Here is a 25,996-nt window from a genome sequence, read left to right on the forward strand (position 1 = left end):
TTACATATTGCAATTGGCTGATATATTTTTTGAGTCTCTTTTCGTCTGTAGAGTCCCCTTCTATCTCTATTTCCTGCCCTGCAGTTTGTTTGTTGAAGAACCAAGTTATCTGGTAGAGTTTCTCAGTATGGACTGGGCTGATTCTATCTCCATGGTGTGATTTGACATGCCCTCCATCTTCTGTGTTTCCTTTAAGAAGGATTTAGGATCCAGATGATGATTTAATATATATTTCTTCTAATTAACCTGAGATCTAAACCATTATAATATTCTGGATATGACATAGAATCCATTGTGAGTTCTAATCAACTAATTGGGGTATAATATTATATTTATAGCTAATATAGTAGTGCTAAAAAGTTCTAGCCTTAATTACAGATATGCCCCAACATAAGACTATATCTAGAAAGAGGAGTTCTTCTTTCATAATAAAAAGAAATTATCCTAGTGATGAGAGGATTTTTATGTGAAATAAGATGAACCATGGAAATGCTTAAATGGCTTATCTAATCTAAATTATCTTTGTGTTTAAAATAATATTTATAAATAATTTTTTAAAGTTTTAAACTAGAACATTATTTTTATTTTTTAAAGAGGTTTTACTTTCTCCATGTTATAAAACATTTGACTGCATTTTTGCTAAGTTAGGCCTATTCACTGTTTCTTTTTAGAATGATTTTATTCACTCATTCAATGGATATCTATTGAGTGATCCCTACTTGCCAGGCATTGGGCTAAACAATGAGGAATACAGTAGTGAACAAGACAGATTTGGTCCTTGGTTTTACGGACCCCCTAAATTATTACCTTGAAATTTTTTTTTCATCAATTCAGCTGTAATTGATTTAAAGTGAAAAATAAAGGAAAAAAAGGAAATTTATTGATTCATGTGAAGTTAAGAGATAGACTGACTTGAGAGGCATTATTGGTTCAGAGGCTTAAATAATGCCAAGAGGACTTCATCTCTTTCTCTTCCTTGACTCTTCTTTTCTCTGCAATTGCCTTAGTTGTCAGAAAGGCTCTATTTTGTGGCCTTGGTAGTTCCAGACTGACATTCTACCAACTTCAAGTTCAGCGGAAAGAGTGCTTTTTTTCCCCTAGTAATTCCGGGAGAAACCTCAGCCTTGGATTTCATATGCTGAGCCTGAGTCAAGTGTATTTACTTAGGGAGAGGCAGGGGAAAATGAGTCAATCCCATCTAGCCAGTCACTGAGAATAGTGGAAAGAATGTTTTCCTAAAGGAAAATCAATGTATATTTATGAGAAAAGATGTCATTTGATTCTGGGCAGACAAAAAATGATAGATAGATATATGCTGTAGTCTATCCTTGAGCGGTTTAGCAGCTATAGTGTATTTATTACTTATTGTTGCATAATGAATAACCCTAAACATAGTGGCTTAAACAGCAACAATTATTATCTCTCATTTTCTGTGAGTCAGGAATCCAGGCATAGCTTAGCTGGGTGTCCTGTTTCAGTCTCACAAGGCTGCAAACAAGGTGTTGGCCGGGACTTTAGTCTTATCTGAAGGCTCAACTGGGGAAAGATTTGCTTTCAAGCTCACTGACATGATGGTTGGCAAGATTCCGTTCATCAGTGTCATTTACACCTGCGGGCCTCAGTGTTTTCTTGACTATTGACTGGAGGTCTCCTTCAGTTCTTTGTATGTGGCCTCTTCATAGGGAAGCTCACAACTTGGTGGTTTGCTTCAGCAGAGCAAGCAAGAAGGGCCAGAGAGAGTGCAAGCAAGACATAAGTCACAGTTTTTTATAACCCGAGCTCAGAAGTGACGTCTCATCACTTTTGCCATATTCTATTTACTAGAAGCAAGCTATTAGGTCCAAACTACACTAAATAGAGAGATTTGCTCAAGGGTGTGAATACCAGGAGGCAGGGATCATTGGGAGTCACCTTACAAACTTCCTTTATTCATATATATGGATATATATTCAAGCTACTCATACATATGACTCAGAAATATACTAATTTATCATGCAGCTATTTCATATGTGATTGAAAACAAACCCATCCCCTTTCTAAAAAAAAGATAACCTAGACTCTACGGTTATTGCATCCAGCTCCAACTCTCTGGTTTGGAAAACTATACATAAATATGTATTTTAATTCTTCTCCCCTCCCCTCCCCTCCCACTCTCCATATTCCCAGTTTACAATGGCTAAAGGAAAAGAGGGTGGCTGCAATGAAAACAATTTGGAAAAGGGGAGAAAGGAAAACAACACACAGTGATTACCCATTTATAGCTAAAATCCAGCTGGTGAGTGTGAAAGGAAAATAAAAATCTTGAGACCCCAAACTCATTATGTCAAAGGGAAAGGGTAAGCTTGAGAACTGAGTCATGCAAAACTGCCTCTCATTTTGTTCCTAAGTAGATAGCTACAAAGATAGAACACATACCTCCCCAGAGGACTTCCCTTGCAATATGCTCACAAGTAAATTCCCTGTAGGCCCCAAGATCTTTACCCTACAACAGAGTTCTGTTGAGTTTCACCCTAACAATGAAAATTAACAGCTTATCTTCACAGGTATGGGAGAAAGACAAGACTAGAAGTCATCCCTCTGCTCATCGGAGACAATGCATATTTCACTGCTTCTTCTACTCTTGTGTTTATCTTTTGTAAAAATTCAGATTCACTGCAAGGGGAATACATAGTTGACTATCCCTGTACCTCTTTTCATTTGCAACATGTGGATTCAGTGAGCTCTAATCAAAGCCTCACAAGAATGTGACCATACCCTCCCTCTTCTCTTCTCTTCTCTTCTCTTCTCTCTTCTCTTCTCTTCTCTTCTCTTCTCTTCTCTTCTCTTCTCTTCTCTTCTCTTCTCTTCTCTTCTCTTCTCTCTTTCCCTTTTCCCCTCCTGCCCACTTTTTTTTCTCTTTAAATATTGAAGCTCTCCAAACCCTTTTTTGGAAAAAGCATGGATCACAGATGTTCCTGTGATTTTGTGTTCCTTTTTCCTGGGCACATCCCCAACCTTGGCAAAATAAACGTATAAATTGATTGAGGCTCGCCTCCAGTCATTTTCTTTGGTTTTACCCCAAGAATATCCTGAGAACTTTTTTAGCAACAAAGAAGTTGCTTGGTCAGTTTGTTAACTCCAGTTTGCCTTTCTGGGAAGATCTCCCCGGACATTTGGGAGGATTCCCTTTCTGTACTTTGTAACATTCCACTTTTGTTGCAAGGTGGAGTCACAGGATTTCAGTGAGACTAAACAATCACAATTGTTTTTGTTTGCCCAATTTAGAATTTTACAGTTTCCTTAGAGGCTTTGTTGGCTTTTGGTTTATCCGTGTTTCATTAACTCAGAAACCAGAGATCATGTTGAGTCATGATTGTTAAATCTACACCTTGACCTGCTGGTGCAGTTTTCCTACAGTAGACCTACTTGCCCTACGGTCTCCCTGGACCTCAGCTTTTGTGGGACACAATAGCCTGTAGTGAAAAAGTTTCTTAATCTGCCTCTTGCCTCCAGGAAGCAGCCCAGTGGATAATTCTTTCCAAAAGAGATCTGTTGATGTCTTTGTTAGAAGGAAGTGCCTAGGAGGGAAAGCCTGCGGGTGCAAAGGATGAGGCATTTCTAGTGTCCCAATTTCTTTCCTGCCACTCTAACTTTAGGATGGGATACAAATTTGGCTTTTAATAGTCATCAAAGTTCAAAGGTGTCTAATTCTTACAGGACACTTTATGTCTTGTAAAAATAAGAGCTAATAATAGAGTAATTTTGAAGATGAAATGAGATCATATATGTAAAACAAAAATAAATGATAGCTATTGCTATGATTATGATTATAGCTATGTATAGGATTAAATGAGTGTTTTGCAAATGTGCAAACAGAATGTTTAGACTTATGTCAATCTGAGGAGTCTAAATATTGTGATCACATAGAAGAATTAGGTGATGCGAATATCAGGAGAGATTAATCCTGGAGCTGCGCTGAATTGAACAGAGTAATTGGTGTATTTTAAAATTCAGCAGAGGCCGGGCGTGATGGCTCATGCCTGTAATCCAGCACTTTGGGGGGCCGAGGCAGGTGGATCACAAGGTCAGGAGTTAAGACCAGCCTGGCCAACATAGTGAAACCTCGTCTCTACTAAAAATACAAAAAATTAGCTGGGTGTGGTGGCTCGCGCCTATAGTCCCAGCTACTCAGAAGGCTGAGGCAGGAGAATCTCTTGAACCCTGGAGGCGGAGGTTGCAGTGGGCCAAGATCAAAGCCATTGCACTCCAACCTGGGCGACAGAGTGAGACTCTGTCTCAAAAAATAAAAAATAAAATAAAATTCAGCACATAACATTTCTGATGTGGAATTTGCCATAGTTTTGAAACTATAACAGCAATTACTAGAGTGTCTTTAGTTTTGTTATTGTGGCTAGGATGCTTTATTCTGGTTTGGTTCAGGTGTACCAGGTTCACAGAAAGGGACACTCCCCCATGTGAGGCTTTAGGCAAATATGGATCTTAAGAAATCTATCTATAATTTTAATAATGTTAAAGGCCCATACAATTGGATTTTTAAATGTTGAATTTTCTTAAACCTGTTTGTTTAGGAAAGTTTGCAAGCAGTTTGACTAGATAGCATGTTGCTATAAAGAAACTAACATATAACTTCCCTTTAACATTTTTATATCATTCTATTAGCTTTAAACTGTTTCTAGAAGATGGCATTTTGGATCTTTAAAAAACAAAATCTCTGGGAGCTCAGACTTCTCACAAAAATGGTGTTAATTCATACATGGAAGAAAGAGACATACTTTTGGCACCAAAAGATTTAAATATGTAGATATATAAAAGACTCATCTGGCCTCAAAAACAAGATAAAGATCTCTGTGGACCAGAAACAGAACAAAAATGCAGTGTGGAGTCTCAGACCTACTCCAGGTCCAGAAGCAGGCAGGGAAAGGCAGTGAGGAAAGTTGCTCCTGCTGGCTAAGGAAACTGAAAGTATTAATACTTGAAGTGAGACAAGGGACTAGATTCAAGTTTCTGTTTGAAATCAGAGCCTGGGGGTCTATGAGGTAGCTCCTTTCTCTCCATCCTGAAAGGAGACCTAAAAATTCTACAGCCGCCTGCTACATGGGGCTTCATATGTGTAGTTGTAGGCCTAGGAAATTTGAAGACACCACCTGCAGTCAGCGGCCTGTTCAATTCCAGAGGGCACCATTCACATAGACCCAGAGTTGTGCAGTACACAACCTGCAGTCATATAGCTGTGGCCTTGCAGACAAAGCTCAGCCCTTTCACTAAAAGCATTCTTGTGCTAATTAACAACAGCTGACTACTGGCCTGGCACGGTAGCTCACGCCTGTAATCCCAGCACTTTGGGAGGCCAAGGCAGGCGGATCATGAGGTCAGGAGATTGAGGCCATCCTGGCTTACACGGTGAAACGCCGTCTGTACTAAAAATACAAAAAAATTAGCCGGGTGTGGTGGCACACGCCTGTAATCCCAGCTACTCAGGAGGCTGAGGCGGAAGAGTCCCAGCTTGAACCTGGGACGCGGAGGTTGCAGTGAGCCGGAGATCACGCTATAGCACTCCAGCCCAGGAGACAGTGCGAGACTCCGTCTCAAAACAAACAAACAAACAAAAAGCAGCCGACTACTGAGAGCAGTGTTTTTCCTCCAGCCTTTGTTATGCCCAGACCGTTTGATCCCCAAAGAAGACCACCAGAGCCCAGTGTCAAAGCCAAGCGGCAAGGATCTTTACTACAAGTTCGAACTTGGTCCCTCCATTCCACAGTATACAAGAGGGCCTCGAACAATGCGAGCGTTTGCTTTTTATAGCCCGAAAGTTGCAGGGGAACAAAGAAATTCTTTTGGCTCCCGCGCTTTCAGTAACCTTGAACGGCTGTCCCCTTATCGGAGACTTTCCAGGTGGTGTTTGTACTGGGCTCAGGGAGTTTGAGAGATATATGGTGGTATGTGGTGGGATGGGAGGATGGGATGTGTTTGTACTAGGCTCAGGGAGTTTTGAGCCCGGGGCTGAGGAATGTGCCCAGCTCCTTTCACCTTCTCAAGTAGAGGTGTTTTTCTTTGATGCGCTGCATATCACCGGATCTGGTTAGATGTCTTCCTTACTCCTCCTTGCTGATTCTAGACCATTATAACCTCCTCTTCCCTAAAAAACTCTAGCTCCTTTGAAACACTTGATATCAGACTACTCCCCTCTTTACAGTCATTCCTCCTACGCCTTGAAGAGGTGAGCAAAAATATTCATGTCTTTTTCTTCACCACTAGTTCTGGAATTGTTTTTAAGTTCTTTTTAAACAGTCTGAAAGATAAGAACTATTTTCATTTTGACATTACCATAGTAACATTCACATTTCCCCAGTCTTTTCCTAACGTCTTTCTACAGTAACAAATCACATTTCTCCAATTATTTTCTAAATATATTTTTCTAGTTGGTTTGCTTTTATCAGGAAATAAAGCCCCACATTGCATTTAGTTAATTTGTCTCTTAAGTCTTTTAAAATCTGAAACAACTTCTTATTTGTTTACTTACAATTTATTTGTTAAAGGAACCAGGTTATTCTGTTGAATTTCCCACATTCTGTATTTGACTGATTCCATCTTTGTGGTATGATTGCATTTATTTATTTATTTTTATTTACTTATTTATGTATTTATTTTTTCAAGACATGTTCTCACTTTATCACCCAGGCTAGAGTGCAGTGGCACAGTCACGGCTCACGGTAGTCTTGCCCTCCCAAGCTCAAACGATCCTCCCACTTCAGCCTCCTGAGTAGCTGGGACCACAGGCGTCTGCCACCACGCCTAGCTAATTTTTTTTGTTTGTTTGTTGTAGAGACAGGGTCTCACTTTGTTGCCTGGGCTGGTTTTGAACTCTGCCCACCTCAGCCACCCAAAGTGCTGGGAATAAAGGCACAAGCCACCATGCCCAGCCTTGATTACAATTAATATGTTCATTTATCCTGTGTTTCCTCTAGACTGGTTATTGGATTTAGAGCCTTAGGCGATGCTGTGCACTTCCTGTTGCATTAAATCAGGAGGCACATATGTCTGCTTGTCTCTCTTTTAGTGATGTTAAGATTTGATCAGTGTGTTCAGGTATTAGAAACCTGATTCATGTATCATATAGTTTCCCACTGGGTTTTTTACCTTAATGCCTTTAGCTGCCATTAATGATAGTTGTTTAGACCTATTTTTCATTGGGGGTTGTGAAATAGTAACATTGTAATTCTATCATTCCTTCCACATTTATTAGCTAGAATTCTCCTATGAAAGACTTTGTTTGCCTCCTCAACCATTAGGTTACCCTATGGGGAATGGTAACAAATGCGGATTTTCCTATTTGCCAATTTTCAAATAAGTTGGTTTCCTAGCATGCCCAGTAAATTTCTTTTTTGTTGTCATTGATGTTATCATTATAAACTTGTAGATTTTAACATTTTCTCTGTGTTTCAACCCATCGTGGTTATTCTCTATAATGCTCAAATTGTCTCATCTTTGGCCAGTTGGCTCCTATGTTCTTTTGACTGATTTCAATAGCTTCCTTGCTTTCTGGTATGACAAGATGTTTCAGGCTTCTTTTGTACAGACCACAGTCAGATCTGTAAATAACGTGTGTTCATTGCTACTGATTTCATCATTACTTCTAGACAAATTTTTTTTTCTTTTTTCTTTGTACTTGAGCCTACACTGGGAAGAAATGTTTTTGTTTTTGACAGATAAAAATACATCACAAGTTTATGCTGAGGTTTCTAATTTAAATTTAAGATTATAGGGTTTTACTCTTGATTTTTTTAAGAGCAACACTTCTCTGACCAGAAAATTTTGGTTCCTAAAAACATTATATCCCCAAATATAGTTTGAAAATAACAATATTAATATTATTCTAATAATATATTACTGAATACTGTTTAAGATTTCTCATTTTTTTTAAATGTGAGCAAATCCATATCTTCATATTCTTACGTTTCTTAGATAAAAGGTATCATACTATACACGCTGTTCTGCATCTTGCCTTTTTTTTTTTGTTTTTTTTTTGAGACAGAGTCTCACTCTGTCATCCAGGCTGGAGTGCAATAGCACGATCTTGGCTCACTGCAAGCTCCGCCTCCTGGGTTCACGCCATTCTCCTGCCTCAGCCTCCCGAGTAGCTGGGACTACAGGCACCCACCACCAAGCCCGGCTAATTTTGTGTATTTTTAGTAGAGACGGAGTTTCACCGTGTTAACCAGGATGGTCTTGATCTCCTGACCTCGTGATCTGCCCGTCTTGGCCTCCCAAAGTGCTGGGATTACAGGCGTGAGCCACCGCGCCCGGCCACATTTTTTTACTTTACTACATCTCATGGACATCTATAGATCTTCCTCATTCCTTTTTATAGCTGTATGTATAGACACTTTATGTCTCTATATGTGTGACTATATCAGTTTATACAACCTGTCCCTTATCAATAGACATTTGGGCTATTTCCAGTCTTTTGTTATTACTAATAGTGCTGTAGTGATAGTCTGTGCATACGGTATTTTATAGTTTTGCTGGTTTATCTTTGGGATGGAACTCTAGAAATGAGATTGCTGGGTCAATATTTTGGTGGAGATGGGAGTTAGACAGCAGATAGTAAAAAAAAAAAATAACATACCCGTTTATTCCGTTTGGTCTGCTGTAACAAAATACCATAATCTGGGTAGCTTATAAACAACAGAAGTTTATTTCTCACAGTTTTGGAAGCTGGGAGTCCAAGATCAAGGTGCCAGCAGATTTAGGGTCTGGCAAGGGCCCACTTTCTAATTCATATATGGTGCCTTCTTGCTGTGTCCTTGCTTGGTGCAATAGGCAAGGCAGCTCTCTGGGGCCTCTTTTATAAGAGCACTAATCCCATTCATAAGGGCTCATAACCTTCCAAAGGCTCCACCTGCTGATACTGTCATACTGGTGATTAGGTTTCAAAATATGAATTTTGAAGACACAAACATTTAGATCATGGCAGTGCCTGGTAGGCATAAGTACTTCTTTGAAGTACTTATAAGAAGTTAGATTTACCTTCCTGTTTTTCTTTCCATACCCTTTCATTGTTCATTAATATTATAATTGTCACATTATATTTAGAAAAATGGTAACATTTTGAGGAGAACTTAAAGCAGTATTAATTTGTAGGTATAATTACGTTTTTTTCCTCTATTTTTCACCTCTTACTGTGCTGCCATACCCATTCTGGTATTGGGCAGAGATTAGGTAAATTTAATTTGCTCAACGTTTTTCTTAATTTCTTGCACTTTGTTCGTCAACTTCAAGATTTTTGTCCAATACTGCCAAATATTAAAATCCTTGCAAAATAGTCTGTTACAAACTTTTATGATAAATCTGACTGTCATAAGCAAATCTCTCTCTGTTAGTTGCTGCTTGGCTTTTTTAGACACTGTCTCTGTGTTTTTGCATATGAAAATACCTTTCCCCATTCCTTGCAGCTTGGCTTCTTCACCATGCAATTGGTTTGTTTACCAGTACCTCCCACCCCACTTTTGATTTTTAAAGCAATTATGTCTCTTCTTTTAGAATGTATATTTTTAAGTAAAATCTAACCCCAAAAAGAGATATTCTTACCGTTTTGGGCAGAAATCACATAGAATCTTTCCAACTTCAATATGCCACCCTCCTTTGACTATATCTCAGTGTTGGAATATTTTTTATATCACTCCATTGCTACATCATTAAGTTTGGCTTGCAAGTTAGAAATCTCTGTGGTCTTTTTCTACTTATTTCTAAGAGATTTTCTGTATCTCTACTTTGTTGGTTGGTTTTTTTAATATTAGGTATACTATCTTATGCCTAGTTTCTATTAAATTCTTTTTTATATGATTAGGTAATCAGTAGTGCATTGAATTTTTTTGTGTTTCAAAATCTTGCTAACTTATGTAAATAAAATTTGAATATGTTTTAATGATGTTTGTTGGCATTTTATTTTTCCTTGTTTAGGTTCGTAATGTTCTTAATGATGCAGTGGATTTACTGGAATTCCGTGATAGAGTCATTAAAGCATCTTTGAACTACGCACACTTAGTTGTTTCAACGTCTCTTCAATGTTACGTGTTCTCGTAAGCATCTTGCATTTCTTAAAAATTCAGAGTTTTGTCTATGCTGAGGAGTTTATTTTCAGGATTTCACATCAGCGTGGTTTGGTTTAAGCTTAACTTTCTCGAAACCTCAGCTATCCTGAACTACCTCAAACCAGGAAGTGAGAGAAAGTGAACACAGAGCAGTGAAAATAGATCTAATAGGGTTTGTACATCAACAGTTAATAGTCAGGCGAGGTGCAATGGCTCATGCTTGTAACCCCAGTACTTTTGGAGACCAAAGCAGGAGGATTGCTTGAGTCCGGGAGCTTGAGACTAGCATAAGCAGCACAGTGAGACCCCATCTCTACAAAAATTTTTTGAATTAGCTGGGCATGGTGGTGCGCACTGTGGTCCTAGCTTCTCAGGAGGCTGGGACTGGAGGATTGCTTGAGCCAAGGAGGTCTAGGGTGCAGTGAGCTGTGACCCTACCACTGCACTCTAGCCTGGACAACAGAGTGAGACCCTGTCTCAAATAATAAATAATGGCTTTATTTAACAGTTGGCTTACAAAATTCTTGAAAACTTAGTAACTAGTACAAGCTGGCTCTAGCATGCTACCAGTTGATTCCTCAACTATCCAAAAAACTCATGTAACCACTATGATGCTTTCAAGAGTTAGAAATAGTTAAGGATTTTTTAAAAATTTTGTCCTTATTATTTGTAACATTACGTAGTTATAGTTTAGTCACTGAATATAAATTGAGATGGAGACTATATGTGTCTCATTCACCACTATATGTCTAGCACCTAGCACAGTGCCCAATGTGTTGTGAGTACTTAATAAATACTTTTGAATGAATAAATGAATTAAAATATGTAAAGTATAGCATCATCTTGGTATCCTAAAGTCTAATAGTACACAACACAAAGGTATTTAATTAACAACTGCTACAACTATATATTTTAAAATTCCCACTCACCATATATAAACCTGCTACTAATCAGAATCTGCAATTTGGGACAAATAGCCAAATCTGAAGTAATGAAATAGAAGAAACAGAGGTGAGTGGATAAAGAAATAAGCAATTTAATTTTATGTGAGTTTTTTTTTTTTTTTTTTTCTTACATGAGAGCGAAAGAGGAACAGTAAGAATTTGGGAAAATTCAAAAAAGATACCAAGTTAGGCAGTTGAGATGTGGGGAAGGGATTATAGAATGTGAGAAAACCATACAATCACTTTAATGCAGATAGGTGTTTGAATAATTAATTTTCATGGGGCAGGGGAGAACAGAGATCTCTTCAGTTTAGTGTTTATTTGTTCGTTTGAGGGAAGATAAGGCTCTTAATTTCCCCATAATAACTTCCCCATTATTCTACTAGTTATAGTGGCAAGGACATAATGTTTGAATCTGTAGGATTAGTATCATACTAGTTATAGTGGCAAGGACATAATGTTTGAATCTGTAGGATTAGTATCATTAGGTGTTACATGTATTAGAGAAGTTGCCTTTAAAAATACCCAAAGTTTAGCAGCTATTAATTTTTTTTGGTCATTCTACTTTTCCCTTACAAGTTTTTTGTTTTTTGTTTTTTTTTTCTGAGAGAGGTCTTGCTCTGTGGCCCAGGCTGGAGTGCAGTGGCACGATCTCGGCTCACCGCAAGCTCCGCCTCCCGGGTTCACGCCGTTCTCCTGCCTCAGCCTCCCGAGTAGCTGGGACTACAGGCGCCCGCCACCGCGCCCGGCTCATTTTTTTTTGTATTTTTAGTAGAGACGGGGTTTCACCGTGTTAGCTAGGATGGTCTCAATCTCCTGACCTCGTGATCCACCCGCCTCGGCCTCCCAAAGTGCTGAGATTACAGGCGTGAGCCACCGCGCCTGGCCTCCCTTACAAGTTAATGTGTGGCAAATTTAAGATTGCTTTTCTTCTTTTCTGTTTGAACCTTGCCTCCCCTCTTTGATTGTCAAGACATTTATTAAGGTACAAAATATTAATACCAGGATGCAGCAGTGGTAATGAAATGCAAGGATGCAGTAGTGGGAAAGAATCACCACGAAAACATATTTCATAAAGTTTTAAAAGCCTACTAGCATTTTAGATAATAATGACTGTCATTTATTGAGCAACTGTTATACTGTCTTTCATGTTTATTATTATTCTGATTTGAAAGCTGAAGCTAAAGGACATAGAGAATGATTAGATAACTTGCCTTACATCAGATTATTGACTTTATTACTAAAGGAAAGTGGGGATTTGAATCCAAGTTCTTAATAACTCTTGGCTCTTTTTTAGTAATAAAAATATAATTATAAAAACAGACATGCAAGTAGTTTACTAGTTTATATGAAAAGAAGTTCCAGAAAAAGAAAACAATATATAAGCATTCTATATTAAATTTTCATTTGATTTTTCAGATAATTATATTAATATTCTTGTTCTATTCAGCATTTATAGCTTAGGGAGTCTATATTTCCATGGCATTTATGTATCTCTCAGTTGTCAGGAATCTCAGATATTTTCTTAGGGGACATTTAAAAAACCCTCATAAATCACTATTTTTCTTATCAACTTTCTTGACAAAGAATGAAGGTTAATTAATAAAGTATTTTGTGATTTTTTTCTAAAGTGCAAAAGCATATATCTTTATCATATCTATGAACCCCAGACTAATTAATAATCAGTAAGTAATAATCACTAATTATTAGCAGTTCTTTATTTGTTATTTTACCTTGTCCATGTATTTACTTACTGAAATTATTATCAGAATCTTTACATTAGTCAAGATTAGTTGCCTACCTGTTTGCTTACTCACTGCTTCCTTCCCCTTCCCTCCTCCATCTTCTGGATTTGAACATGAGATTTAATCTGATTTAGAGAATCGGCTTTATGAAAGTTACTGAAATTCAGAATATATAGAAGTAATAAAACTTATTTTAAACTGTGGAACAACTTTTATTATTTAAGGATGAGTTTTTCTGTTTGTAAATGTTCTCTTTACCCACCCAAATCTTTGATTGATGTTACCCTATAAAAACAAAATGATTTGCTTGTTCATTTATTAATCAATTTATTCAATAAGCATGTTCATGGCTTACATTTATATAGTATTTTAGAGTTTACAGAATGCTTCACAGAAATATTTTCATTTCAACCCAACAATAACATTGGGAGGTCTGCAGGAAAAATAATCATGTTCATCATATTACTGTTATTAGTTTCTGTTTGCCTGGTACCTGCTTTATAACAGGTAGTTTGCCAGACACTATGTAAGTCATCATTATCCCCATTTTACAAATAAGGAAACTAATGCTTAGCAGGTTAAGCTTAAGATCAAGTGGCTGACAGGTGGTGAAGCCATATTTCTAATCCAGATATGTCTAACAAAAAGCTATCATCTCTTCATTATGCCATGCTGCTGCTGTTTTTTTTAATGAGGATCATTAGATGACTTGCCCAAACTCACAGAGCCGATAAATGGCAGAACTCAAACTTAGAATTCCTCAATTCACATGTTGTAATACCTCCAGTAAACATTTATTGGATTCCCATTATGTGCTAATTGCTGGAGATACGGAGTCTCTGCTTTTTAGTTGGGGACACAGACACATCAAGGAATAATTTCAGAACAATGCACCAAATGCTGTAATAGAAGTATGTATATAATTACTATGAAACTGAAGTCACTTTATTTAAAATGAATACCTATCTACTTATTTAAAAGTATTTGCTATTTTAAATGTTAATACATATCCATTTTACTTGTCTTTTAGCACGAAGAACTGGAACACACCAATTATATTTGATCTCAAAGAAGGAACTGTTAGTTTAATTCTGCAGGCAGAAAGGTAATTTATTATGTTTAACTGTTGGATCTGGGGTTAAAATAAATAGCATTAAAGCACTCTTTAATAAAAACATCCAATTAAAAGAATGATGTACTAACCATTTAGAACAAATCTGTTTCTATTATACATTTTAGAATAAAAAGAAAAGAATAAAGTTTTTTAAATCAGTGATTCTGAAACATTTTAGTCTCTGAATTTCTTAACATTCTTAGAAAATTACTGAGGGTTATATGTGGGTTAAATATATCAGTATTTACAGTATTAGAAATTGAAACAAATTTTAAAGCTATTTATTTTAAATGATGAGAATAAACTCATTACAAGTAAATATCCGAGTGATGACATGAGAGAATGGGAGCAACCTAGGTAAATAACTAGTAAAGAATTTTTACCTCATGGCCCCCCTATTTTCTGTTCTGCTTTGTTTTAAATATTGGTTGAAACTCTTTGGTTTCATGGGCCTACTGGGCTGTGACCTGAAGTTTGAAAACTAGTTTTCTCTACTAAGACATTCAGTGTATACAGGACTAAGAAATGCCAGGCAATTAACTGGAGTAAATTAGGAATAGCTATTACTCAAGAACCTACGCTTTTCCATGAAAACTGTCAATTAGTCTCTTGCGTACAGCAATAGCCTACTGAATCAGAGGAGGACTTAGCTACAACCCAATAAAGCTTGTTAAAAATTGTGAAAATATAATCGACAGTTACCTAAAATATCTACCCATAAAACATTTGCCCCAAAACCATGCGCTTTATTCCTCATCCCTTTACTCATCATGTAGGCAGCTCTTAATAGTGTTTATTATCAGCTTTTCTAGCCCACAGCTTTTTATAAATAGAAAACCAGAAGAAGAATGGTACTGGTGGACTGCTAGAGGCTGGCACAATGACAGGAAGAAAAGTGGCTGCCTGGCAAGGGAACATGGAGAAAACTAAAAGCACAGAACTGTGTAGCTGAGTAGTATAAGGATTCTGCACACCAACAGATTCTTATGAATATCAAAGTTATCAGTTAAATAGTGAAAAATGTGATCACCGTGTTGATGACCTTGAGTGACCAATGAAGTGTTATATCAAATTTTATGTTATCTATTTAATGAAATTGAAATATATGAATTGTTTAGTTATACCATAAATTTTTTAAGTCATTTTTGTCATTTAAAAGGTAAAATGTCAGCTATCTAAAAAACATATATCTGAAATGCTTTTTACTCTAACAGTTCCAAATAAATTCATTTATACATTATTTATAAATGTATTTATTGAGTATACTCTTAATAAAGACATATATTAATGGCATAAATAGCCAAAAAATTTAGTCACTGCCTATCATTGGTCTTATTTATGCAATTAGAGATGTTTGCCCCTTGAAACAGGGTGTTTACTCACAAGTAGGTTAAAAGCTATAGTGTCTTATTTGGAAACAAAAATACTTTTAGTACGGAGACAAAGGAATATATACTAATATATGTCACTTTGTCAAGTTTAGCAAGTATTGTTTTCATAAACCAATATGTATGACCATACACCAGTGTGTAAGGGCCAAACCCTTCAATTAAATAAACTACCTACCAATCCTCAAGTATTAATTTAATTAAAGTGTATATAGTTGGTGTTCATTAGATACTAATTTTTCATTGGTTTTGGTGTTTATTTCCTTTTTGTTTCCATAGCAAAAAAAGAACAATTAGCAATTCCTAAATCAAGAACCAATTCTGAATCAAGGATATTTAAAACATTAAACATAAGATTTTGAAAAGTAATAATGTCTTCAGCATTAAGGAAACAGGCACACCCATATAGCCATAGTATGTGTGTAAATCAATACAACTTTTCAAAGGGCAGTATAACAATATATATTTAAACATTTTAAATGTATGCTCTTTAATCCAGTAATTGCATTTCTAGAAGCTGAACTAAGGAAATAAGTAGGGCAGACATATGGAGGTGTATATACACTGTAGACATTCTTTAAAACAGTGAATAATTTGAAACAAATGTATATCGGGGAATGAGTGAGTTAGTAAAGCAATATACTATTGCCATCGTTATCTCTATGGAGGTAGGATCTCAAGAGGTCTTTTGTTTTCTCTGTATTGCTTGAATTATTTTGTACAATATTCATAAATTTTCAAAGGAAAAATATAACAGCCATAAAATATTTATGTTTCGAGTTAATAAAAAAGTAACAACAGAGAGCCCTATGCCTTAAATATGGTTGTCAGTATAGCAGATGAATCTGACCCTGTGGCAAAAAAATATGAGTTTTTAGATATGAATACATACTGATAGTCACCATATGATTTTAAAGTCACAACTACCTTATTTTAATAAATGCTTGCCCTAATGTTAATTTTTTTAGTCATTTTCACTACTTTAGACTTTAACCACTATTTAATCTTTAATTATTTTTAGCATAATCTTTAGTTATAAAATATGTATTAAGACTGTTTCATGAAACAAATAGCACCTGGCATTAACATGACTGTATTGTAAACTCTAAGATTTTTTGATTGTCTTTGTATAGAATCTTCTTTAGGAAAGGAAATGAATTGTGGGTATAATGTAAAAGAAGTCAAAATTTTAGTGTATAGGGTGATGATTATGGACCTTTTCATTTTTCTTCTTCTACTTCATAATAAAACAAAAACCGAGAAAACAAACCAAAACAACCAATGCTGGTTTTCAGTGTTTGAAATGTTTTATTCCTTATATATCTACACATTTATATTAATTGTAAGATTTAGATTTTTTCCCCAAGGATAAACTATTCTGTAATATAAAAACGAAAATATAATATACTCCTATTTGAGAATCTATTTCTATTCTTTATTTTTTAGACATTTTCTTCTTGTAGATGGTAGTAGTATCTATTTATATTCATATGAAGGGCGCTTTATTTCATCTCCAAAATTTCCTGGAATGAGAACAGATATTCTGAATGCACAGACTGTATCTTTGAGTAATGATACCATAGCAATAAGAGACAAAGCTGATGAAAAAAGTAAGTACATTTTTATAATTTTTCCTGTCAAATATGAAAATTTGTTAAAACTATAAAATTTTTTAACACTATAAAATTTTCATAAATTAACTTACATTTTCTACCAATACATCAACTTTATAGAAAAAGAATTATGAGCTTTCTAATTTGTTTTCAAAACATGAGTTAATTAAACAGCTAAAGTTGTCATACTATATCTAGTTAATGGAACAAATAGATATTGTCACAACATCAAAGATCAGTAATAAGGAAAAAAATCTTTATTGTAGCTGCGTAGCTGTTGGTAGAGAGTTTGAATTTAATGTTGTGGTCCTAAAAACATATATTAATGTTTAAGTTTTTGATCTTTTTAAATATTCTCTTTTTCTTCATTTGGTAACATAGTAAATATTGCACTTCATTGAACTATTTAATTTGTTTATATTTTTAAATTCATATTTTAAGTTAATTGAAAGAAAGGTATGAATAACTTAAATTTTCTGTTTAAAAATCTAGGTCACATTAGTATTCATAAATAAATATAAGTATGTGATTGCACTCAGTTTCCAGGTCCCTTCTCAAGAGGTTGCTGGTGGGGTGGAGGGCTGAAAAGTGCTCAACTCTCTGAACATGAGATTGGTCTTTCTGGTGACCAGCTGCTATCCTGAAGCTATCTAGGGGCTCACCAGAGTCACCTTATTAGGATAACAAAGACACCTCTATCACTCAGAAAATCCCAAGCATTTTTGAAGCTACCTGCTAAGAGCCCAGGACAAAGACCAGACAAATTATTTATTCAACTACAGATCACCCCCTGGTCTATGACCATGGATCCCTTACGGCAAAAGGATCATTCCTGTCAATAGGACCAGCATGAGTATGCCTAATGTTTGGAGGAATCAATATTGGGTAGAGATAGGAGGCTTTTAATTCCATTCCCAGTACATTCGATCATCACTATCAGTATTTATACTCTTACCAACAATTCCAGTGTTATATCATATTGTAAAATAGGAGTCAGAAGACACTAGCACATTACTAGAGTTCTACTAGTCATTAATAATTAGTCCAGTCTGGGCCAGGCACAGTGACTCACACCTGTAATCCCAGCACTTTGGGAGGCCGAGGTGGGCGGATCACGAGGTCAGGATATGGAGACCATCCTGGATAACATGGTGAAACTCTGTCTCTACTAGAATACAAAAAATTAGGTGGGCGTGGTGGCGGGTGCCTGTAGTCCCAGCTACTCAGGAGGCTGAGGCTGGAGAACGACGTGAACCCGGGAGGCGGAGCTTGCAGTGAGCCGAGATCACGCCACTGCACTCCAGCCTGGGCGACAGAGTGAGACTCCATCTCAAAAAAACAAACAAACAAAAAAACCCAAAAAACAAAAAACAAAATAATTAGTCCAGTCCATCATCATGTTTTGTGACCAAGTTGTCTTCAAGTTTAGACCTCTGAGGTTTGCAGGATTCCATTCAAGTTTGTCAAGTTCCAAGTAGGAGAGGTCTCAGCAATATATGGCTTCATCTTCTCATGTATCAGCTATAATTAAGCTAAGAAACAATATCATTCTTTTGCTCTGAGCCTCTTTTGAAGCATTAATGTAGTATTTTACTTATTGCATAACCCATTTATTCATTTCTTTACTCTCAGCTATTATTTCTCCTATCCATTTGTACAGAGCAAACAGGCTGTTTCCTCTACCAGCCGATAAAGCTGCATTCACTATTAAACCCCCAATCTCCAGATGAGTGAAGGCACAACCCATCCTATCAGGTCCTTAGGAATTTTGACATTAAGGCTTAAAAGTATAGTTATAGTTTCTTTCTTGGGGACCATCCCTGCTTCTGGCATTTGTAGTGGTAGCCCTGGTCTTGGGACCATGGTGTCAAGTAGGAGAAGGTGATATAAGGAAGAAAGAAAAAAGTGTTTTGCCATACCAGCATCCTCCTTTCCCCTCCCCCTCTCCCTGAGATCCATCAAAAAAACAAAAGGAGGCCAAGGTGGGCAGATCACAAGGTCAGGAGTTCGACCAACTTGACCAACATGGTGAAACCCTGTCTCTACTAAAAATACAAAAATTAGCCGGCCATGGTGGTACGCACCTGTAATCCCAGCTACTCAGGAGGCTGAAGCAGGAGAATCGCTTGAACTTGGGAGGCGGAGGTTGCAGTGAGCCGAGGTTGTAGTGAGCCAAGATCGCACCACTGCACTCCAGTCTGGGTGACAGAGCGAGACTCTGTCTCAAAACAAAACAAAACAAAAAAACAGAGGAATCTATCTAGTGCAGGAATCTATCTCTTTGCTTCTCTCTTGCTGAATCCATACTCATGCAGGCATGCAAGCCAATTCTTCATACTTTCCCCTGTTTTAGAAAACCGCTGTTTTAACTTACCATTCTGATTCTTTACCAAACCATTACTCTCGGGAAGATATCTCTCTGCCCATTGTTGGACATTATAGATTGTAAAGTATGTTCCTTGGTCTGATGAAATGTGACTAGGTAGTCCAAATCAATGCATTATCTTCTCTGCTGGTTCTTTTATAATTCCCTCAGTATTTGCCAGGCTACCACTGGTTAAGCAAAGCCCAGTGCAGAGTCAGCATTTACTCATCTCAGGACCCTTTTGTAGCCCTCCAGGGCTACTGGCATGAGTCCAGGTTTCCAGCTATATGTAGGGCCATCCTCCTGGGGAATCTGCCCTATAGCCATCTGCAGTCTGTCATGGGCAGACAGAAAGTTCTTGCTGGTATTTTGTGCCTCAGAGGGTTTGAGAGGAACATTTCTAGATTTAGTTCATCTCTGCATTACTGCAGCCCCCAGTGTTCACTTGCTTCGTATACCCAAGGGGGCCACCTCAAGCAGGCATCCTGAGGTATTTGCTCGTCAATTCCAATCACCTTTTGAACCTAGAAGGGGAAGTCTCCTGATAAGCATTGATACGCCATACCTTAATGCACCCATCAAGTTCCCATAGTAAGTTCCTTGAAGGCTGTACCCTATATGGGCATTCCTATAACAGGCCAGTTTTCCATTGTCCTTCTTGCCTGACCATGTGACCATGGCCTGCAAGTTAATAAAAACTCAGATATCGAGGCAAACAGCATGCAGTGCGGCCCACCACACCTTCTTCTGTCAGGGGGTGGCCTTACAAATAAAACGTTGTATGTTCACAATAGAACTGCTATTCATAAACCAAGCAACTATCTGTTAGTTAATTGAGAGCTGTTTATAGGCCACTGTCCGAGTGTCAACAGAATTTGGCAGCTCCTCAAGTAGTTCCAAAGTCAGTCAGAGCAGGTAGACTCATGAATACACTGTAACTTTTTGTATTTCCCAGTAATGTGTTCCTACTCAATACATTTCCATTTTATTATGAAACTCTTCTGGGCATTGCCTTTCCTAGTAGAATCTGTCTCCAGTGTCACCCAAGATATTATGGGTACTTTAGATTTCAAGATTATTTTCTATTCTTCAGTTATAGGGTCAGTTTCAATTAATGTCAGATAGCAAGCTAGTAATTGCCCCCAGATGGGAATTCTCTAGTCCAGAATCCCAGTAATTTTCACTGAGAGGTGTTCATAGGCTTTCTCCTGTAAGTTCCAATCTGTATTCTACCCAGGGTTATTGTATAGAGAATTCATCCATACTAGTTCATATACTGATTGATATTCAAGGCCTGTTGAACTTGAGTAATCTTATTGATTCCCATTTTGCATTCCCAATTAATATTGCTTAAAGGGTGGATTTACATGCCTTCTGTTTCACGTTACTTGATAGAGGAAACGCTCTCCAGTCAGACGTAATATCAGTCCCTATAATACATTCTGGCAAATGAGACACAACTACTTAACATAAAGCTCGTTTGGGGCCAGGCGTGGTGGCTCACATCTGTAATCCCAGCACTTTGGGAAGCCAAGGCAGGCGGATCACCTGAGGTCAGGAATTCAAGACCAGCCTGGCCAACATGGCGAAACCCCGTCTTTACTAAAAATACAAAAAATTAGCCGGTGTCCCAGCTATTCGGGAGGGTGAGGCAGGAGAATCGCTTGAACCCAGGAGGCAGACTTTACAGTGAGCTGAGATCGCACCACTGCACTCCAGCCTGGTCAACAAGAGCAAAAACTCCGTCTAAAAAAAAAAAAAAAAACTTGTTTAAATATACAAATTTTCATCCAAAACTTTCACCTTAATGCCATTAGCTCTTGCATTTCTATATCCTCTCAATCTAGTTGTGACTCCCATTAGGACTTTGTTTTCTTTTTTTTTTTTTCCTTTTTTTGAGACACAGTCTCACTCTGTTGCCCAGGCTGGAGTGCAGTGGTGTGATGTCGGCTCACTGCAACCTCCTCCTCCCAGATTCAAATGATTCTCCTGCTTCAGCCTCCTGAATAGCTAGTATTACAGGCATGCGCCACCACTCCCAGCTAATTTTTTGTAGTTTTAGGAGAGGTGGGGTTTTACCATGTTGGCCAGGCTGGTCTCAAACTCCTAACCTCAAGTGATCTGCCCACCTCAGCATCCCAAAATGCTGGGATTACAGGTGTGAGCCTGGCCCCATTAGGACTTTCAGTAGTAGGTGGGGGAAGTGTTCCGGTCAGACATAGTATCTATTCCCATGAAACATTCAGGTAAAGGAGACACAGCCTCTTCACATAAAGTCTGTTTAAACTCTCCAGTTTTCATTCAAACTTTCACCTTTCTTCTACCAACGCTTGCACTTCTGTACTCTTTCAATTTAATTGTAGTCTCCTTTAGGACTTCACCAGGGGGTTTTGGACCAAAGTACATGGCACTTTTGCATCAAGGTGTCTAGAGTCTTCTCCTCTCTACCCCCTGACCATTTTGCCTATTCATGTGCTTAAGGTGTTGGGTCTGCAGCTCAGAATTGAGCCAAGGAACCCAGGCTCTTTCCTGAATCTTTTTCTTGATTAAATTGGTAGACCATTGCTCCAGGTAATTCAAGGTCAGGTTTCTTGTTGCCATCTTTGCCTTTCTGCTTTCCAAATTCTTCCAAACTAAGATGAATAAAGCAGATTTGCTTAGCACTCTTAAATTTTGGGGCACTAGCAGGACCGCCCCATTGGTCCACCCAACCTCTGTGTTTTGATCCCAGACTCCCACACTGCTATGATGAGTCCCTTGACTCTCTCCTTTCTCTTTCCCTTTCATTTTACCCCCATCAGCATTTGCTTTTTCACCCCATTTCTTTAAAAAACAACCAAAAAAACTTTTGTTTTAGGTTCAGGGTACATGTGTAGGTTTGTTACATTGGTAAACGTTGTGTCATAGGGGTTTATTGTACAGATTATTTCATCACCTAGTTACTAAGCCTAGTACCCAATAATTATTTTTTCTGATCCTCTCCCTCCTCCCACTCTTCACCCTCAAGCCCCCAGTCTCTGTTTCCCTCTTTGTGTCCATGAGTTCTCATTATTTAGCTCCCACTTATAAGTGAGAACATGTGGTAATTGGTTTTCTGTTTCTGCATTAGTTTGTTAAGGATAATGGCCTCCAGCTCCATCAACATTCCCGCAAAGGACATGATCTATTCTTTTTTATGGCTGGACAGTATTCCATGGTGTATAGTACAACATTTTCTTTATCAGATCTGTCATTGATGGGCATTTAAGTTGACTCCATGTCTTTGCCATTGTGGATAGGTGTTGCAGTGAACATTTGCATGCATATGCCTTTGTGGTAGACTGATTTATATTCCTTTGGGTATACACCCAGTAATGGGATTGCTGGGTTGAATGGTAGTTCTGTTTTTAGCTCTTTGAGGAATTGCCACACTCCTCTCCACAATGATTGAACTAATTTACACTCCCACCAACAGTGTTAAACTATTCCCTTTTCTCCACAACTCACCAGCATCTGTTATTTTTTGACTTTTTAATAATAGCCATTCTGACTGGTATGAAATGGTATCTCATTGTGGTTTTGATTTGTATTTCTCTAATGATCAGTGATATTGTGCTTTCGTTCATATGTTTGTTGGCCACATGTATGTCTTCTTTTAAGTTCCTGTCCTTTACCCAATTTTTAATGGTTTTTTTTTCTTAAAAATTTGTTAAGTTCCTTATAGATGTTGGATATTAGAGTTTTGTCAGATGCACAGTTTGCAGAAATGTTCTCCTATTCTGTAGGTTGTCTGTTTACTCTGTTGATAGTTTCTTTTGCTGTGCAGGTCTTAAATTTAATTAGATTCTATTTGTCAATTTTTGCTTTTGTTGTGATTGCTTTTGGCATCTTTGTCATGAAATCTTTCCTTGTTCCCGTGTCCAGAATGGTATTGCCCTGGTATTCCAGGGTTTTTATAGTTTTGTTTGCTGTGTTTTCTTTTTTTTTTTTTTTTTTTTGAGATGGAGTCTCGCTCTGTTACCCAGGCTGGCGTGCAGTGACGTGATCTCAGCTCACTGCAAGCTCCACCTCCCAGGTTCACGTCATTCTCCTGCCTCGGCCTCCCGAGTAGCTGGGACTACAGGCGCAGGCTGCCACGCCTGGCTAATTTTCTATATTTTTAGTAGAGACGAGGTTTCACTGTGTTATCCAGGATGGCCTCAATCTCCTGACCTTGTGATCCGCCCGCCTTGGCCTCCCAAAGTGCTGGGATTACAGGCGTGATCCACCAAGCCCGGACCACACTGTATTTCTTAATAACTGTTTAAAGATTTTTTTCCCAGTTTGAATGAGTTTCTAGACACTTCCCTCTGTCTGTCCCCATTCTCTTATGGATCATTTTAGTCTTTTTCATGATTTGTTTCAGCATAACTTTTTCCTTTGAAAATGACTCTGAGGCTAGTGCCTGTTCCTTGAACTGGCAAGAATCCAGTATCTTTCCCAACACATTCGTTCCTTCATTTGGGGCCCTGAGGCTAGAGGCCATAATTTAGACTGGCCAGAATTTATATTTGATTCATCTCTTCCTTTCATTTTTAGCTGTTATATTATAGATAGCAATTACCAAGAGATTGTATATTTCTCTTTTTTCTTACTGTTTTGCATTTTCCTATGCATTTAGTGAGCCAGTTCCCAGAAGATGTATGCATCATCTCTAAATTTCATCGGTAACTTTTGCCTCCAATAACTGATTGCAGCATAGCTGGTGTTTCGTATCCTGAGGGACCCCATGGCCACTGAGGAATCAGAAGTTCTTCATCCCCTGCCCTTTCATCTTTCTCTTCCCAAACCATATGTTTCAGTAACCTGATACCAACTATTCCATTTTCATCTCAACTGGGTATACTGCAATTCATTTCTACACTACCCGGAGTTAATGCAGACACCAAAGCTTAAGGGCACAGTCTTCCACAAGACTGCTCCTATTTCAGATGACAGTCACAAGTCTAACGCTCCCCCAACCCCACTGCAGCTGCCTACTTTTCTGACCAACTAGCTGCAAATTCAGGGATTCCCACAATGCCTTCAAGTTTGATAATTCACTAAAATGACTCACAGAACTCAGGAAAGCTATACTTATTATTACAGTTTTATTATAAAGGATGGACACAGAGTTTCTGTGCCCTCTCCTCTCAGGACACATCATCTTCTCTGCTCATCAATGTATTCAGTAACCAGGAAGCTCCACTGAGCTTTGGCATTCAGAATTTGTATGGGGTTTTATTACATTGGCATGGTTAATTAAATCATTGGCCACATGATGAACCCAGTCTCCAGCCCGCTTCCCATCTCCAGAGACTGGGAACCTGAAAGTTCAGACCCTCTAACCACATGCTTGATCTGATTATCAGCCCCTATCCTGAAGCTATCTAGGGGCCCATCAAGAGTCTCCTCACTAGCAATAATACAGCTACTCTAATCACTCAGGAAAGTCTCAGCATTTTTGAGGCTTCAGGACAAAGACCAGATAAATTATTGATTATACCAGCGTAGCATATTAATAACAGAAAACTGAACAGCACATAACATGTTGCCTGGCATTATAGTAGACATTCAACATGTTTTTCCTTTGTGGAATATGATGGTCTATTGTTGGGGTCTAGAAACTGACACCCCAAAATATGGTGCTTTGACATGCTGTGCTGAAGTTCCCTTATCTACCTCAACTTCGGACCCACCAAAGAAGACAACAATTCTCTCTGGTCCCTTCCTTGAGTTTTCATTAACTAAACTCATATTGCAGGAAGAAATACAGAAAGCTGTCAACACACCTGAGCAGACTTTTGTCACAAACCATTGTGTGCTCTGTGGGCCCAACAGACGGTTCCAGGCCACTGAATGTTCTTCATGCCCACTGAATTCCCTTAGAAATCATTTACTACCCATTCTAAAACCATCCACACTTCCCTATCTCCATTTCCCTTAAGAAGGGGAAGAAGTGGCTTTTAACCATCTGCACCCCATTGTATGGTAGGGTAATCACTCTCTGATTCTCCCCCATGTAAGTTAATAAAATTGTATACCATTTCTCCTATTAATCTGCCTTTTATGAGTTGATTTTCAGCTAACCTTCAAAGGACAAAGAGGATGTTTTCCTTTGGCCTCTACTCTATGGTGTTGTATTAGTTTAAATCAAAGTTATCAGAATTATAAATTACATTCACATTTGGATTTCCCATTGTTGAGCATTGATGCCATACCATTAATAAAAATTCTAATTAGGGAATGTGTTTTAGGAAGAAGTATTCAGTTTTATTGTTTTCATAAGAAATGTGACCACATTAATAAATTAAAATTGGATGCTGCTGCTCTTCTGTGCTGAATTATTTAACTCTCTGTGGTCTAGAGAGGTAAATAATTTCTCATAAGGATTATAATAGTTTCACTGAATTTTACCAGTAAAAATTCTAATATAACACATTAATTAATGTTCTACTTTTTTTTCAAGTAATCTTCCTCTTTGAGGCATCAACTGGAAAGCCTTTAGGTGATGGAAAGTTTCTTTCTCATAAGGTAATGGACATTAACTACTTCTAATGTAAATAGCCGCTGTTTATTTACTTCCTTTTCAAAATTAATGTTTTCATTTTAAAGAGGGCACAAAGGAATTAGTTTTTTATTTAAAATCAATGTGCATTCTCCATTGACCGTTTCGCCTAAAAATGTCACAGTTAAAGACTAAGCACTGGTAAAGTTCGTGATAGGAAGCTATACATGC

At 37.7% G+C, this 25,996-nt stretch overlaps 1 protein-coding gene across 2 annotated transcripts in view; it reads left to right on the forward strand.

Moving 5' to 3' along the window:
- IFT80 (intraflagellar transport 80) overlaps positions 1 to 25,996 on the forward strand; it is a 141,376-nt gene that overhangs the window by 80,615 nt on the left and 34,765 nt on the right. For both annotated transcript variants that reach the window (XM_025374804.1, XM_025374805.1), the window contains 4 exons: positions 9,961 to 10,079; positions 13,811 to 13,885; positions 16,729 to 16,892; positions 25,727 to 25,791. In XM_025374804.1, the coding sequence (XP_025230589.1) occupies positions 9,961 to 10,079; positions 13,811 to 13,885; positions 16,729 to 16,892; positions 25,727 to 25,791 (423 nt within the window). The remainder of the gene's footprint in view (positions 1 to 9,960; positions 10,080 to 13,810; positions 13,886 to 16,728; positions 16,893 to 25,726; positions 25,792 to 25,996) is intronic.

This window comes from Theropithecus gelada, chromosome 2 (assembly GCF_003255815.1).
Source record: "Theropithecus gelada isolate Dixy chromosome 2, Tgel_1.0, whole genome shotgun sequence".
Taxonomy (NCBI): Eukaryota; Metazoa; Chordata; class Mammalia; order Primates; family Cercopithecidae; genus Theropithecus; species Theropithecus gelada.